The sequence below is a fragment of the Elgaria multicarinata genome, chromosome 10, assembly GCF_023053635.1.
Source record: "Elgaria multicarinata webbii isolate HBS135686 ecotype San Diego chromosome 10, rElgMul1.1.pri, whole genome shotgun sequence".
In the NCBI taxonomy this organism is placed as follows: domain Eukaryota; kingdom Metazoa; phylum Chordata; class Lepidosauria; order Squamata; family Anguidae; genus Elgaria; species Elgaria multicarinata.
Window position 1 is genome coordinate 12,743,778 of NC_086180.1, and position 17,843 is coordinate 12,761,620.

General features: G+C 45.2%; 1 protein-coding gene across 2 annotated transcripts in view; it reads right to left on the minus strand.

Annotated features, from left to right (window-relative positions):
• SCARB2 (scavenger receptor class B member 2) overlaps positions 1-17,843 on the minus strand; it is a 59,466-nt gene that overhangs the window by 16,084 nt on the left and 25,539 nt on the right. For both annotated transcript variants that reach the window (XM_063135982.1, XM_063135983.1), the window contains exons 4-8: positions 14,264-14,452; positions 10,891-10,982; positions 9,312-9,431; positions 2,585-2,763; positions 246-364 (exon numbers count right to left, since the gene is read on the minus strand). In XM_063135982.1, the coding sequence (XP_062992052.1) occupies positions 246-364; positions 2,585-2,763; positions 9,312-9,431; positions 10,891-10,982; positions 14,264-14,452 (699 nt within the window). The remainder of the gene's footprint in view (positions 1-245; positions 365-2,584; positions 2,764-9,311; positions 9,432-10,890; positions 10,983-14,263; positions 14,453-17,843) is intronic.

Sequence of the window (17,843 nt, forward strand, 5' to 3'; positions counted from 1 at the left end):
CCCTTTTTTTCTGGCATAAGCTTTCGTGGACAGTGATTTCATGGTAGCCATAGTTTGCACAACCGAGATGTCAGAGCAAACTACTGTGAACCAGGAAGTGGAGGAGGCATGCATGACAGAAGGAAGCGGAGGTGGAGAAAGAAGACCAGGAATTCACCAGAGGAGATTTCTGACAACAAAATCATAATGTTTGAATTCAACCTCTATGGAATTTGAGAGAGAGGAACGTAGCCATGTATACATACTGGGTTAATGTCCAAGAACGTCTCATGATCCTTCTTATTTGGATGCATGCCGTCAATGGCCTTGACGTACTTCTCGTCCGATTGGTAAAAGTGTGGGGGTGATAAAAATATTGGTGCACCTGCATCAACAATGGTTAAAAATCATTTATTTAACGTATTTTTAGCCTGTTCCTCAGCCAAAAGGTCTCCTGGAGAAGTTTTACATGCAATCATGTCACTTACGAAATTTTAAAATACTTCTTATGCATTAAACCAGAGCGCAGTATCATTGCTCAAACGTAACGGATTACAATCTTAATGTACCTGACTGATCAACTGATTAGAAAGTCAGATGTCTAATTTCTGTATTTAAAATTTCTATAATAACTGGTTGGTTTTTCTATGGCACATTTCACGTTTTCACAGGTCTGCACATGATCTCAGTGGTTGTTACAACGGCCCCATAAAGTAGGCCGGTATCATTATCCTCATACTGCACATGTGGAGCTGAAAGAAAAGCAGTTTTCAAGTCTGAGGTTACATTTGAATCAGGGACATCCCAACGATAGCTGTTTTTATAAGGACACTGTTGTTTTTATGCTTTTTATGTTTTTAAACTTTGTATATTTGTTTTTAATGTTTACTGATTCTAACTTTTGTAAACTGCCCAGAGAGCTTCAGCTATGGGGCGGTATATAAATGCAATAAATAAATAAATAAATAAATAAATAAGTGAGCTCTCTCAGTAGCGACTGGTGCCACAACAGCAGGTGTAGGGATAAGCGGGGCTGGCAACAAAATGTTGCAGCGCAGAGAACACCTTTTTAGGGCTCCAGCCACCCTTTTCCAGGATACCCCATTCCGTTCCATTCCATTCCATTCCATTCCATTCCATCTTACCTCTGGTTTTCTATTCCTCTCCTCCAAAAGTTTACTTTTACCATTCCTTGCCCACTGAATATGCTCAGTCCCCATTGGGCTGTTTTGGGGATTTCTCCCCCACTCCCCTGGGGGTTCTGAAAAACATCTTCGGTACTTTTGCAAACCTTGGGTTTCCTACTAGTTCCTCCCTCTTATGCATGGATGGTGCTGGTTTTGTCAAATTAAGGATCCACATTCAGAGAATGAGGCTGCAATCAGTATGCAGGGATGCCAGCCAGGTGGCAGCCAAGATGAACACAAGAAGAGAATAATCTCAGGACGCTATAAACAAATTTATTGTAGAAAAGCCAAATGCGTTTCGGCCTCTTGCTTTTTATTAGGCCTTCTTTGAGGAGCTGTAACAATGTCTGCAGAAATAATTTACAACAGATTGGCTTGTGTTTAAACACTAGCGACTAGATTGTTTTGTGTTTAAACATCTACTCGCTAGTGTGAACAGAGCACGCTTAGAGGGGAAAGTATTCAATTCAAACCACAGGGTTGCTCCTCTCTGACCATGTAATGCAGTCCCTCACAATCATGCCAAAAAGCAAGAAGCATTAAAGCCCTGGGTAAGCAAAACAAGTTCCCCTTTATGTAAAGATGCCTCAAATGGTTCTCCCCTTCCTGTGCCTTGGCAGCAATGTGTGTAATGGGCCCAAAAATGCAGACAAAGCCAAAGAATGATCCGGAAAGTGTTTTTCCTTTTCTTTTCTGACCTGTCATAAAGGTAGGGAGCAGCAGGACTTGCGTTTGCCTTTCTTGCAGTGCGATACGCCTGCAAGAAAGGCAAATGCTATTTTGGGCTGCATTAATAGAAGTATAGCTTCCAAATCGTGTGAGGTACTGGTTCCTCTCTATTCGGCCCTGGTTAGGCCTCATCTAGAGTATTGTGTCCAGTTCTGGGCACCACAATTCAAGATGGATGCAGACAAGATGGAGCGTGTTCAGAGGAGGGCAACCAGGATGATCAGGGGTCTGGAAACAAAGCCCTATGAAGAGAGACTGAAAGAACTGGGCATGTTTAGCCTGGAGAAGAGAAGATTGAGGAGAGACATGATAGCACTCTTCAAATACTTAAAAGGTTGTCACACAGAGGAGGGCCAGGATCTCTTCTCGATCATCCCAGAGTGCAGGACACGGAATAACGGGCTCAAGTTAAAGGAAGTCAGATTCCAGCTGGACATCAGGAAAAACTTCCTGACTGTTAGAGCAGTACGACAATGGAACCAGTTACCTAGGGACGTTGTGGTCTCTTCCACACTAGAGGCATTCCAGAGGCAGCTGGACAACCATCTGTCAGGGATGCTTTAGGGTGGATTCCTGCATTGAGCAGGGGGTTGGACTCGATGGCCTTATAGGCCCCTTCCAACTCTACTATTTTATAATTCTATGATTCTAAGTCTACACCTGTCAGGCGCTGCTATGCGCTCGCTTACCTTCTTTGCAGGCACTAACGTTTAGGAGCCCCGCCCCCGGGCAGTTTCCTGATGGGACACAAAACCCAGCGTTGTCTGGATTCACAGAGGCATTGGCGAAGATCTTCATGGGAATCACAAACCGGTAGGCTGAGATTCCCTGAGTCGTCACATAACTGTCAAAGGTTAAGTACAAAGACCTGGAAGGGGCAGAAAGAATGCAAAGTCTGTCATCGTGGGCTTAGATTAAACACACACTCACATGCATACTGACTTGACAGCCAGAGTGTTCGTTGTTAAGGGCGCAATCCTATGCATGTTTAGACTGAAAAAAGTCATACAACTCCCAGAATTGTATCTGGGCTGGGGAATGCTGGGAATTGTATAGGATTGCGCCCCAAGAGTGTCATGACAGGGGAGTCCCAGGTTCAAAACCCCTTCCAGCCATGAAGCCCACAGATGCCCTTGGGCTGCTTACATTCTTTCAGTCTACCTCACAGGTTTCTTGCAAGGATAAACTGGAAGCGGGCAGGGGAAAACCCATGTGCCCCATCCTATGCTACTTCAAGAAAAGGTGGGCTATAAATGCCCTAAAAAACAATTGCATCTTTTCCCCTTCCGCAGCTATGCATCTCTGGGGAAGCCCTTGTCAATGGACACTGGACGATTCAGTGTTGGGGTGGAAGACGGCTTTCCCATGCACCACAATAGGCTATTCTACATGAGGCTGTTAATCAGCTGCATCTACTTCTGGTTTTGTCGCAGAATTGAGGTGCATTTCCTTTTCTCCTACATAACCTCTAGGTGGCATTGTGGTATAGCAGAATATACCACAAAATATACACAAAAGGAAATTGCACTTTCTTTGCCAATCAGAAATAATACCTCGTTTCCCTTGCTCTAAAAAACCCATGTGGAAAGTGATGTTTACAAACAGAAGCAAAACTGGAGGAGTATGACATGTCTAAAAAAACCTGTGAACAACTGTGAGTAGGAACGATAAGTGCAAAACAAATGCCCCATGTAGAAAAGCACAATGCTCTCTACAATGCCATGGCTGTACTTTCCCCTACATGACTGAATAGCAACCAGCGGTCAGTCATTTATCAGGGAAAAGAAAAAACAAAGAGGTATATTTGGGGATATCAAGAGTTATATTGTCTAACAATGCCCCAGTTTCAGGGGAGGACAGATATTGCACCCTCTCAACTATGGGATTGCAGCCCATTTAAATTAAGCCAACCTCTATTCTGCATGTTCCAATTTTTGGTGCAATGCTGGAACGCAACACTAGAATGAGGTGGATGCTACGAAGTAGCTTTCATCTTCAGTGGTTCTCAACCTGGGGCGCTCCAGATGTGTTGGACTACAACTCCCAGAATTCTGGGAGATGCAGTCCAACACATCTGGAGTGCCCCAGGTTGAGAACCACTGATCTATATGCTTGTTTCATATCTGTGACCAATTGTAGTAAATTACAGTTGGGATCTAGGGAAGTTTTCCAAGGACATGGTATTTTTCCATGCATTGCTGTAGGTCTTCATTTCCATGCACGTGCTACTCGTGACTGTACATGGATAAAAAGCCCTTTATGGACCCTTTAACCTGACAGAAAGCCTCTCCCAACATGAACATGAATTATTGCTTTTGCATTTATATCCCACCTTTTTTCCTGCAAGAAACCCAAGGCAGTGTACATAATCGTCCTCCTCTCCACTTTATCCTCACAACAACCCTGTGAGGTGGGCTGGGCTGAGAGTCTGCGACTGGCCCAAAGTCACCCAGTGGGTTTCCACGGCCAAGTGGGGACTAGAACCCGGATCTCCCAACTCCCAGTCTGACACTCTAGCCACTACACCACACTGGCCCCACACTACACCGGTACACTGCGCTCAACATCTAAGGTCCTCCTCCGAGTGCCTACTCCAAGGGAAGCTCAGAGGATGGCAATGTAAGGAAGGGGTTAAAGCGTACTCAGAATTATTGTTTTTAGAAATGCATTCTTGTCCATTGTCTGTTATAGAAATGCAAAGCGGCCGCTTATCTCCCCACCTGTTCGTAGGCGGAAAGCCATCTTCTGGCTCTGTTGAGGCGAGAGCAGTGGCCTTGGGGCAATTTGCAACTTGGAAAGAGGAACTGGCCCATCTGGAGGGAGGGGGAGGAGTGAGCTAGTCAGAGGCCTTAAAAGTATCTATCAAAATGTCAGACGGTGGGCTGAGCTGACGGGCACCTGGCTGCGGTGAAGTATATTCTGTAACCATGTTTTAGTTGCTGGTTTGGGGTTCGAAGTTTATGTGTCAATTTTAGTAGTTAGTCTGATGTAATGCTTGCCTCATACCCTGCCTGTATCAATAAAAGGTTTGGGCTTAACCCTTTCAATTTGAGAGCTGTGTGCATTATTCCTAGATCTGTGCAAAATCCAGTGACCAGCCGGTTGGGCTGAGTGTGGTTTCCTTTACAGGCAACAAGGGAGAGGGCCTTTTCAGAGATGGCTCCCCAATTATGGAATGAACTCCTCGATGAAGCTCGCCTGGTGTAGGGTGACCATATGAAAAGGAGGACAGGGCTCCTGTATCTTGAACAGTTGCATAGAAAAGGGAATTTCAGCAGGCATCGTTTGTATATAAGGAGAACCTGGTGAAATTCCCTCTTCATCATAACAGTTAAAGGTGCAGGAGCTATACTAGAGTGACCAGATTTAAAAGCGGGCAGGGCACCTGCAGCTTTAACTGTTGTGATGAAGAGGAAATTTCACCAAGTTCCCCATATATACAAATGACACCTGCTGAAATTCCCTTTTCAATACAACTGTTAAAGATACAGGAGCCCTGTCCTCCTTTTCATATGGTCACCCTAGCCTGGTGCCAACATTGTTATCTTTTTGGCACCAGGTCAAGACCTTTCTCTTCTCCCAAGCATTTAACAACATATGCTAAGTTTGTTTGTTTTTTAATGGACCCCAGAACTGTTGTTGTTTAAAATGGATACTGTTTTATACTGTTGTTTTTATATTTTTGATGGTTTAAAATTTTGTATACTTTTGAATGTTCATTGTTTTTAACTTTTGTAAACCGCCCAGAGAGCTTCAGCTATGGGGCGGTATGTAAATGTAATAAATAAATAAATAAATAAATAAATAAATAAAAATATTAACCTGAGGTGTAGTGCGCATGATGGATTTATGCCCTCTGCTCTCACTCAAATGGCGAAATTGCTACTTCTCAGTTGTGGAACTTAATTCAAACACACTTTTAAAGTGTCGTCCTAATTTGGGGAAAATAGCTCACCTAGCCTAGATCTACACTACTGCTTTATGGCGGTATTGAAGTGCACTGATAACTGTAGGAGCACAATCCTAAGGAGGTTCACTTGGCACCTACATTATATGCTTTTAGACGCCAGGTGAAGACCTTTTTATTCTCCCAGCATTTTAACAGTCTATAATTAAATTTTAACTTGGTGTTTTAAATTTGTAATTTTGCATTGCTGCTGTTTTTATCTGGTTGAGCTTTTATATTGTATTTTATACTATGGTTTTATACTGTTGTTTTATACTTTGAATGTTTTTAATTTTTGTGAACCGCCCAGAGAGCTCCGGCTATTGGGCGGTATAGAAATGCAACAAATAAACAAATAAATAAATAAAATCCACATTCCATACACTGCTTTCATTGTGTTATATCCTGCTTTTTATTCCAGATTCATAATGATTTGACACAAGGTGTAGTTCTGGCCCCACTCCTGCTCAATTCAGAACAAAGCAGGATTTGTTCCCCTACAAAGGTTGTTCTCAAACAGACATACACACAAACATTACGGCGGAGAAAAATGGCTCAGTTAGTATACCCACTCCTCTACCATACGGGATGGCATTCTGGTTCTAACAGACTTAATTAATTAAAAAAAAAGAAGACTGGGGAAATTAGCATTGCTGAAGAAAGAAGTGAAGGTGGCACAAGGAAGAGTCTATGGCCTTAGCTAGACCTACCTGTTAGTCCGCAACAGAGGAGTGAAGATCTCAAGATGGTTTTATCGCGAGATTCCCCTCTCTGTTTACACACGGCGTGCTCAGAGGGAGAGGTGTTGTGCCTGCCATTTTTTATTTTTAAAGGGACAGCAGCGCATGAACGCTCATACGCAAAAGGTAGGTTTTCTTTTTTTAAAAAAAACTTTCTCCGCTCATCCCACCCTCCCCGATGGGCGCAGTGCTTCTGAGGAGCTCTACGCCCCGTGTGGAGGTCCAGCTCCTCGCGAGGAACTATGAGGAGCTGGGACAAACCACAGCGCCCATCCACAGCCTGAGACCACAGAAAAACCGGGCCTAAAAGGGAGGGTGAGATCCCGGGGCAAGCGAGGGATCATCCCTCCCTGATCCGGGGATCCCCTGTGTGTCATGTGAATGCACAGGGACGATCCTGGGGATCGCCCCGGGATTTCACCCCATCTAGCTACGATCTAAATGACCAGAAGAAGTCAAGTGCTGTTGAAAGTTGGACTGCAGGGGCAGAGATGGATAGAACTGGCAAGGAAAGGAAGGAAATTGAGCAAGGAATAGCTACAGTTACGTGATTCAGAGGAAGGGGACCCCGGTGGACTGCGTTTCCAGATTGGTTGCAAAAAGTTAGTAAAATGTTGAGGGCACAGATTACTCTTCCTAGCTCAGCCTCAACCATTTGAGTTAAAAATAGATTCAGAGATTCCAACAGAATCCAAAGAGTTGAATGCTCCCTTAAGCCTGTTTAGGAGCTGTGCTAGTACCTTAGATCATTTCTTGACCCTTCGGTCCAGAGCTGGCCACTCACATGGACTGAAGGTTACAGTGTAAGCCAAACTGTGTTCCTGATCCTACGGAAGCCAACTCTAGGACTTAAGGGGCAGCTGACCAAGGGTGTACAAGATCTCTTTAGGTAAATGCGACAAATAAGTGGTTCAATAGGAAAGCCAAAGGGGACTCCTGTTCCTAGAAGCATGGGTTTGATTGGAAATCGTGCGAGTAAAGAGTCACAAGAAGCAAGGATGAGAGTCAATTGAACCCAGGTTTATTCTAAGAGCTGAAACACACCAGGGTGGAGTCTGCCGAACACTAAGAACAAACAAAAGCTACTTAAACTTCAAGGCAATTACAGGGTTTCACACAAGGACCACAAAGGTTTTGATTGCTCAGAGGCTTCGCTCAGGAGGGTCAAACCTAAGTTTGTTTCAGTCTCCTGAATAAAGGGGTGCAAAACGAAAAGTGTAATTAATGCTTCTTGGAGTAATTGGCCTCATCGTTTGACTTCCCTGAACTGGAAAGTAGGTGAGGACAATTCAGGAATGGATCGTTCATCTTGTCAGGGTGTTCAATAGGCTAATTCAAAGGTATCCTTGTGGATTAGCTGGGTGGGTGGTGACATGACAAGTAGGTAGGCAGTTACCAATTTTTTCCAGTTCCAAGAAACACTCCCTTCAATTAAATTGAGGAGCACTTACATACATGGCTCCTAATGAACCAGGTCATCTGAAGCTTCCCTGTTATCCATGTGCCTCAACATTACACCAAGAAAGTTTACATACAGTCGGGGAATATTTTGGGCTTGTAAGCAAGTGATTGTGTAGATCTCCCCAAGACACCCAATTCTCTCTAAATCTGCCTTATTTTGGATCCTCCCCATCTCCTCCACATTACAAAGATGTTGTATAGATTTATATCTTTTCCCAAGCCATTCTCACATCAACCAGCTGTCTCTTTCACTTAATCTGAAGTGCACTGCAGTTAAATGGATTGTGCAAAAGGGAACTGTGATTCATTGCATGATTCTTTCCTTCGCAGTCCCAGAAAATGGCATTATCGTATTACAAAACGGTGCTGCCCTGATTAAACCGATGATAACTCTGCTGTGGCAGCTTCTCAAGCAGGAAAAACAAGACAAAACAAGGAGGCCCTTACTATACCATAGTTTTTTGGAGGGATCATCCCAGGATCCCGGGATCAGGGAGGGTGATCCCTCCATTTCCCTGGGATAACTGAGACCTCAGTTATCCCGGTTTTACATGCAGTCCTGGGATGATCCTGAGGACCGCGGGCAGTATGGATGCCCGTCCTGGTTTCTTCCCTCTTCCCCGTGAGTAGCAGGGGTCATCAGACGGAAGGAGTTGGGATGGGGGGAGTCCAGGGCCATTGGGGGTGGGGTAGGGAGCAGGGCTTTTTTTTTTTAAAAAAAAACACCTTTTAATTTTCGCTGGAGTGCAAGTGCACTCCAGCTCTTTCCCTTTAAAAAAAATGGCGGCCACGACAGGTGCGACACCCGTGAGGTCGTGCAGCCCATGTAGACTGAGGGCGACAATCCTGGAAGCAGTTAAGTCCGGGATCACCCCCTCTCCCTTCCTCTACACCCATAGGTGTAGAAAGGGCCAAAGGAGAATAAACAAATGCTCTATATTCATTAGCTCTACTCCCACTATGTGAGATTTTAGAAAGGTGTTTAGGTAAAATAAAAGAGAACATATTTGGCCCACTGGAGGATTTTAGGCAAAGCCAATGCTCACTTGTCCAAATCCCAATATTCTTCTTAGTACCAATTATGAAGGATGCAAATTCAACAACAATGAGGATTATGAGATCAGATGTTCAAGCAGACCGTAAGGGATGTGAATCTGGATGGTGCAATACAATGCAATGAATAGTCCAAACCCATTCCTCACTGGTACACGCTGCTAACATGGGCCGGTGCGTTCCGAAATTCAAAGGGGCACGTCTCACCAGCCTTACCTGCAGAAATCTGAAGCAAAGACATAGAGGAGTTCATCTTTGTCAATCAGGGGGTGAAAAGTAGACCCATCCGTCCCATTTATCATATTACTCGTTGCTGATGTCCACCAGTCTAGTGAGCTGTAGGGAGAAGAGATAGGGAGTGGGGGGGGAAGGGTTAAAATCTTCAGAGTGAGTCGAAATAAATGTTTTCCGGTGACCTCATATGAAACAGATTAGTGCTAATATTCCAAAGAGAGCACTTTCTCCCCTTTCCCCATCATAGGTCAAAGTTCTGTCCAGATGGACCTGAGGGACAAAACACATGTGATGTTGAATATGTAGCCTGCAGCTCTGTCGCCAAGGCCTAATCTGCACTTGCCATTTATCCTGGGGTGGTCAAGAGGTCATCTGTGCATGTCCAAATGATGCTGGGTTGAACCAGGGACGAGCACTCAGTCCTCCCGCGATAGCTGAGACTGCTTTTCCCCCGTTTTTTTCTCCAGTCTTGGGACCATCCCAAACTTTGGGGGCAGTGTGGCTCTCCCTTCCGGGGTCCTCCCTCTTCCCCATGAGTAGAAGGGCTGAGGAAACTGTTGATGTATTCTAGAAAGAAGGACTTCTAGCATCAGACTTGAAATGGACTTGAATTGGGTGTAAGCTTTGAATCCAATTAACTGCATCCTTAACTGCAGGTGTTTTTGATCAAAGTGAGTAAAAGGGAGGTGTTATGTATTGTTTAAAAGGCTTGCTTGGTATTTTATCTCTCTTTCTCTCTCTGGATGGTTGTGAGGAGCGGTAAGAAGAAATGCTCTGTATATAGTTTTATGTTTTATGCTTTACTTTATGGAATAAATATGTTTGAAGAGCCTTGATAAATGAGGCGTTTATTCCTTAATGAAATGAACTCCTACAACCCTGGGTTATTCTACTACTGCTGGAGCTACTGGCTTTGCTAAATAATGAAGACTAGCCAGCTAAACACCTACAGAAACGGGCACGGAGCTGTGGGGAGAGAGTCCGTGGGCACCGGGGGAGAGCATTTTTGCCATCTCTGGGATGGCACTCAGTGTCTCCCAACGTTGAGTTTGTTGTGTGTGTATTTTTTTAAAAAAACCAATCGTTCCTTCGCACAGGATCGCACCCACACAATTGCGCGAATGTCTCCTTTAAAAAAAAAAAAAAAAGTTGCCCTGGGAACTTTTACTTCCGGGAAAACTCGCTGGCGGGTGGCCCCTGAGGGACAATCCCGGGAGTGGAAAACTCTGTGATCGTCCTTCTCCCACTCCCCAAAGGGCTGCTGGTGTAGGTGAACCCAACTTTTCTTCCGCTAATCAGAAGAACTGGGGGGAGCAGACTGCAGTGTGCTGAGAGAAGAGGTTTATCCTTCCCCACCCCAGTTGCAACCCCTGAAAAAATAAACTTCAATACTCCCCCTTCCATGGGGCTGGTGAGGACATGGATGTGTGTGGAAATAACTCCCATTGGTGCCAGTTCATGCAGCTTTAAAATGGGACAAGGGGTTGAAATTTGAAACATGGCTTATGAAATGCAGACTTTGACACACACTTTTTTTTAAAAAAAAAATAGAGAACGTTACCGTTTCCCGTTCCATTCAACAATCTTTGTGAAGTCAAGGTAGTTCTTTTCTCCACTTAGCATGATGTATTTGCCATCATCCGTCCCATTATCCTAGAGAAGAAAACACGAGAGAGAGAGAGAGAGAGAGAGAGATTTCAATCTCTTGGTGCTTTTGCAATGGATTGATCGATTTCTAATATTTATATACCACTCCACATTCAAAAGATTTGGAGTGATCAACAGATAGAACGAAAGAATAAAAACATGATGTTAAAATTGCTAGTTTTAAAAGAACAGAGTTCTGATAAAACCCAAGTTCTGGTCACTCAAGGAGAGCTTCCTGAAAAAATGATGTAGGAGACACCATTGGCTCCTGCCTGACCTACAAAGGCAGGGAATTCCAGAGGAAGGGGGCCACCACACTGAAGGCTCTTCCCTTATTTATTTATGTATTACATTTATATACCATCCCATAGCTGAAGCTTTCTGGGCGGTTTACAACAGTTAAAAACAGTAAACATTAAAAAGTATACAAAATTTAAAACCCATCAGAAACATAAAAACAACAGTATAAAAACATTAGTATCCATTTAAAAACAACAGTTCTGGGGTCCGTTAAAAACAAACTAACATTGTTAAATACTGTTAAATGCCTGGGAGAAGAGAAAAGTCTTGACCTGGCGCCTGAAAGATAACAGTGTTGGCTCCAGGCGAGCCTCATCGGGGAGATTATTCCACAGTCGGGGGGGGGGACCACAAAAAAAGGCCCTCTCCCTTGTTGCCATCCTCCGAGCTTCCCTCGGAGTAGGCACTCGGAGGAGGACCTTAGATGTCGAGCGCAGTGTACTGGTAGGTTCATGTCGGGAGAGGCGTTCCATCAGGTATTGCGGTCCCAAGCCATGTAGGGCTTTATAGGTTAAAACCAGCACCTTGAATTGGGCTCGGAAACGTATAGGCAGCCAACGCAAGCGGGCCAGAATCGGTGTTATATGCTCAAACCTCCCTGTTCCAGCTATCAATCTGGCCGCTGCATTTGGTGAAGTCCAATCGGACCATAGGTCAATGTGGAACCACCAGGAACATGACCTCAGTGACCGGGCCAGGTGGTAAGGTAGAAAGCACTCTCTAGAGTATCTTGGTCCCAAGTTGTTTAGGGCTTTGTACACAAGTATTAGAACCTTAAACCTGGCCTGGTAGCAAATAGGTAGCCAGTGCAGTTCCCTCAGCAAAGGAGTTGCATGCTGGAAAGGGGCGGCTCCCCACAACAGCCGAGCTGCTACCTTCTGCACTATCTCCAGCTTCTGAGCAGTTTCAAGGGCAGCCCCACATAGAGCGCATTGCAGTAATCCAGACTTGTGGTTACTAATGCCTGTACCATTGTGGCCAAGCTATCCCTGTCCCTGGCAAACCAGGCAAAGCTGGTAAAAGACACTCTGAGCTGCTGTGGCCACTTGGGCCTCCAGCAACAGTGATGGATCTAGGGGTACCCTAGAATGGGGTGGAATGAAGTGGGAGGCAAGAATTCCCGAATGCTTCACTGTGTTACGAGGCAATGGAGCAACTCCACTGGGAGGGGAGATTTGGTGGCTGTGGACTCACTGAAGGGGGAGCACTTTATAGGAGTGAGGCTGGAATAACTTGACAGACAGGTCAGAGGCCTTTCAGCCTTGCCAGATGTCAAACTCAAGGATGGGCTGAAGTCGGTATGGGGAAAGATCGCATGGGCAGATGAGATGCCACCAGGAGCAAAACACGGCTTAGCTGAGCAGCGCTTTTAAAAGACAAACAGATCTTGATCTAATTCCAGAGCTATAAACATCGCGAGCACCCATGACTATCTAGGCTAGCAGTCCCCATATTCCCCAATATGCCAACAGGGCGGAGAAGAAACTAGCACAGTAACCACAGGCACCCTGAGAAAGAAAAGAATAAAAGCAGTGCTATGTTCTGTGGACGGTGGCCTCGTGGCACACATTCTCCAAGTCAGCCACGCAGTTGCGGTTTGTGGCACTGCTAAGGAGGGCCTATCGGCCTAGTGAGGACATAGTCAGGCCCACATGCCATCCTGGCACTCAAGAAGGCTATCAATGGCTCCTAGCCCTGATGGCTATATGCCACCTCCAGTATTAGAGGCAGTGTGCCTATGTACACTAGTTGCTGGGGAACATGGGTGGGAGGGTGCTGTTGCACATATCCTGCTTGTGGGTTTCCCACAGGCAGCTGGCTGGCCACTATATGAACAGAACGCTGGACTAGACGGACCCTTGGTCTGATCCAGCAGGGCTGTTCTGAAGCAAGAAGAGCTTTTTTCTTTCCTTTCCTTTTCTTTAGAGAGCCTCGTGTGGCGCAGAGTGGTAAAGCAGCAGTTTCTGCAGCTGAAACTCCCCACGGCCTGAGTTCGATCCCAGCGGAAGCTGGTTTCAGGCAGCCGGCTCGGGTTGACTCAGCCTTCCATCCTCCCGAGGTCGGTAAAATGAGTACCCAGTTAGCTGGGGGAAAGGTAATAATGGCTGGGGAAGGCAACGGCAAACCACCCCACTATAAGGCCTGCCATGAAAACGTCAGCGAAAACTGGCGTCCCTCCAAGAGTCAGTAATGACTCAGTGCTTGCACGAGAGGTTCCTTTCCTTTCTTTAGGTTGTCCTTTCTCTCTCTCTCTCTCTCTCTCTCTCTCGTTCTTTTCTTCTTCCCTTTTCTTCAATTGGATTAAACAGAATGAAGGCAGGAGAAAAACAGAGACAGCTCCTTTGAGTTGAATCCCATGGTCCCACACAGCACATTTTCTTAGCTGTCCCTCAAGTGTGTCTCTCTCAGGGCTCATCTACACCAAGCAGGATATTCCACTATGAAAGTGGTATGAAAGCGGTATATAAAAGGCAGGAGCCACACGACTGCTTTATAGCGATATTGACGTGCACTGTAGGATCCACACTACTGCCTTATAGTGGTACTCTAGTGCACAGACAACAGTTGGGGCCCATGACGCATCTACACCAAGCAGGATATAGCACTATGAAAGTGGTATGAAAGCGGTATATGGTATGTGTCAATGGGCCCCAACAGTTGTCAGTGCACTTCAATACCGCTATAAAGCAGTAGTGTGGCTCCTGCCTTTTATATACCACTTTCATAGTGGAATATCCTGTTTGGTGTAGATGAGCCCTCACACACGCAATGGAACAATCGGAACCAAATACAGTTGCCCTGAAGATTTGTATACTGGGATTGTGATCTTGGTTACTGGTGCAAAGCAAAATACATGATGGCTGACAGGTTTTTCACGGCCTTACTCTACTGGGGCTGCAGGAGGTGGAAGAAAAGTTGGCATTGACCCCAAATAGCAAAGGAAACCGGAAAGATCCGATCCCGGTCTTTAAAAAGATGAAGCTTACCTTTTTAAAAAAGCCAAATTCCGAATCAATTTTGGGATTGAACCGGTGTATCATGCTGAGTAATTTGTCCGTGTAACCCCACAACAGTTCATGTGCCGAGCGCATCGTGAACAACTCTTCTTCGTATAGCAGGAGCAAAGCTTCTACAGGGAGACGTAGCTTAGTTTTTGTCACCATGTCCATTGCAGTCTGATATAGAAGGGGAAAATATATATGAACATAGGGCAATACTTTAGTGAGTGAGATTATTAGTCCATCTAGCACAGGATTGTCTATTCTCAGTGATGGTGGCTCTCTACGCTACTGATATCTTTTCTGACTGATAACAATAGGAAGCAAGGACCTTCTATATGCTCTAATTCCCCCTCCCCCAACACATACACCCCAGGTTTCCAAAATCATGGCAGACCATAGGATATGAACTTATGACAGTGTTAACATACCAAGATTTCATGATCTAAACAAGGGGTGGGCAACTTTTTTGACCCCCCCCCCCCAGGGCTGCATGTGGCAATTTGCAGAGCTTGGGTTGGTGGTGGGCACAGCCTGGGTTGGCATACCCATCACTCCTATCCCACCCTCCCCATGCCCTTCACCCCATTCACGCAACCAATTTGCAAGATACCAGCACATGGCCATTGGGCCATGGGTTGCTCACATATGGTCTGTTTTTTTCATTTTATTTCAGTACCGTCCAATAGCTGAAACACTCTGGGCAGTTCACAAAATAAAGCTTAGAACCATATAAAATATACCACAAAAAGCATATTACACACACACACACACACACACACACACACACACACCTAAAATAGTTTAAAAAACAACAGAATACAACTAAATTAAAAAAACTCAGCAGCAACAGAAGAGCTGAAAAGCATTAACACAGTTTTCAAAAACTGAACAAGTAAAAAAAAAGTCTGAAAGAATAATCAGGTCTTTACTTTGCACCATAAAGACCGCAATATAGGTACCAAGTGAGTCTCTCTGGGGACAGCATTTCACAACCAGGGTGCCACAATTTCCAGGACATAATATGGGCAAAATAACTTTATTTATAGAATTTCTATATTTCCTTTCTATGTAAAGAATGTAGTAACAGCCAATATTGGTTCAGCGCTTTCCCCATGGAAAGAAAGCTGAAGTCAAGATGTAAGGAGCAAATTTCGAAAGCTGTATTGACAGAAGTGCTATTAATAGTGGAAAGGGTTAAAATCAAAGATTTGTAATTACAAACCAGACACTTATACTGTTAGCGACCTGGAGATTAACACGCTGAGCTTGTTTGCGGTTATCATATTGCATCACATGGTTCCTACCAACGTCGTTTAGAGAAAAGTGATGGTGACTCAGTTCAAAAGTAAAAAAAAAAAAGTCTCTTCAAATTGATGGGAACAATCCTTAAAGGGTTAAATTGAACCATGAGGCCACCTCTCACTTTAAACTGTGATGCATCCCCCCCACCCCCGAATGGATAAAACACGAGATCTAGAGCAGCTTTTAAAATCTCAGGGTCTATATTCACCCTATTTCCTCCCTGACCGGGTATTGTATCAAGGGAGCAACCACCGAAGCAGGCCTCCGGATTATGTGAACCTCTTCTGATGGGAAGAGGAGAACAACGAAATGAGAAGATTTCACATTGGGTTTGGAGGAAGTGGGGTCACTCCTAACCCTGTGTCATTAAAGCCTATTTTTAACTCCTGGTTCAGTCAGCCATTTATTTTCCGTTACGGGAGGGGAAACAGAGGCCGTTTCTACACCAGCCTGATACTCCAGGCTGGTCACGGCTAAGTCCCTGTGCACGCAAATATGTGCAGGAACTTCTGGGGGCAGGGGTGTGTGGACACGGGTTTTCCTAGGGACAAACAAACCCTGGGAAAACCTGATTCTTCCCACAATCCTGGGATGATCCCCAGAACCGTGGGTGGTGTGGGCATCAGGGGAGAAAGGGCCAGAGTAGAAAGGGCCAGATGTAGAAAGGGCCAGAGAGACAGTATGAGATCTAGAACCACTCCTGATTTCTTCTTTTGTATTATTGTGGGGTGGGGGGAAGAATATCTGAACAGGAATATAGTTTGAAACAAGTCTCAAACTTCCACCAAGTTTCTCCAAAGGAACTGATCATAGAATCATAGAATAGCAGAGTTGCAAGGGACCTACAAGGCCATTGAGTCCAACCCCCTGCTCAATGCAGGAATCTGCCCTAAAGCATCCCTGACAGATGGTTGTCCAGCTGCCTCTTGAAGGCCTCTAGTGTGGGAGAGACCACAACCTCCCTAGGGAACTGATTCCATTGTCGTACCACTCTAACAGTCAGGAAATTTTTCCTGATGTCCAGCTGGAATCTGGCTTCCTTTAACTTGAGCCCGTTATTCCGTGTCCTGCACTCTGGGAGGATCGAGAAGAGATCCTGGCCCTCCTCTGTGTGACAACCTTTTAAGTATTTGAAGAGTGCTATCATGTCTCCCCTCAATCTTCTCTTCTCCAGGCTAAACATGCCCAGTTCTTTCAGCCCCTCTTCATAGGGCTTTGTTTCCAGACCCCTGATCATCGTGGTTGCCCTCTTCTGAACACGCTGACCAACACGACGTTGGTCAGGTACACCCCAAACAATGTATCTTTTAGCTACGACACTCCTTGATGCCTACAAAGGAAGGTGGTTTAAAAGTCCCAAACATTTTAGGCATGAGAAAAATACCAAGTGGGGTGTGCGAGTCTATATGCTCTATTAAAACAGCAGTGGCTGTGCAGTGGTGCGGCATTGGTCAAAGTATGCAGCTGGCAACTCACAGCCACACTGGGATTCCACAACCCGAAACTGCACATTTTCAAAGTCTTGATTTACTTCAATTTTAACCTTTGCTCCAATGTTCCCTCCAATTGTTTCTGGGCTTTGGTTTGGACTATCCAACGGGCGTAGCTTGGGTAAGCGCAGAAATCAGGGCAGGGACTTGACAATGGAATGGCTGCCAGTGCTGTGATTTTTCCAGCCGGACAGCCCACGCTCCCTCCTGCCTTTTCAATTTTGCACTAGAGCAGCGACGCTGTGGCCTTTGATCCCCTTCCAACACGGTGTTGTATAGACACCCGCCTGATTCCTTAACAACGGCACAAGAATGCAGATTCTTTGCAGTTGTTCTACTCAGATCTGCTCTTTTAAATTCATACTGAAACACACTATAGTTCAGAGATGTGTAAACCACATCCTTATTACTTCCTGCAGAGGCAGCCATCTAGTACGGACTTCTGACATGCAACAGCTGCCTTAATGAAAGAATAGCTTTGCTGGGTCACCCCAAAACTCCAAATGGGCACTGCGAAGGGAGCTGTGAAAACTGGGAGAGGGGGGATAGATCTCCCTTAAAAGCACTTGTTGGAGACTCGGGGAAGTGTGGAATGGAAGCAGGGCACCCCCAACACTTAAAACCCTGGGGGTCACCTTCCTAAGGGGGTGATCTTGACCCCCTTTCCCCACCTGTCACCATCAGTGGCTGTCAAATCAGCCTACATGCAGTCTCTCCTTGTCAATTATCTTGTAAGTTTCATACTGCAGTTGGTTCCCTTTGACAGCTGAAAC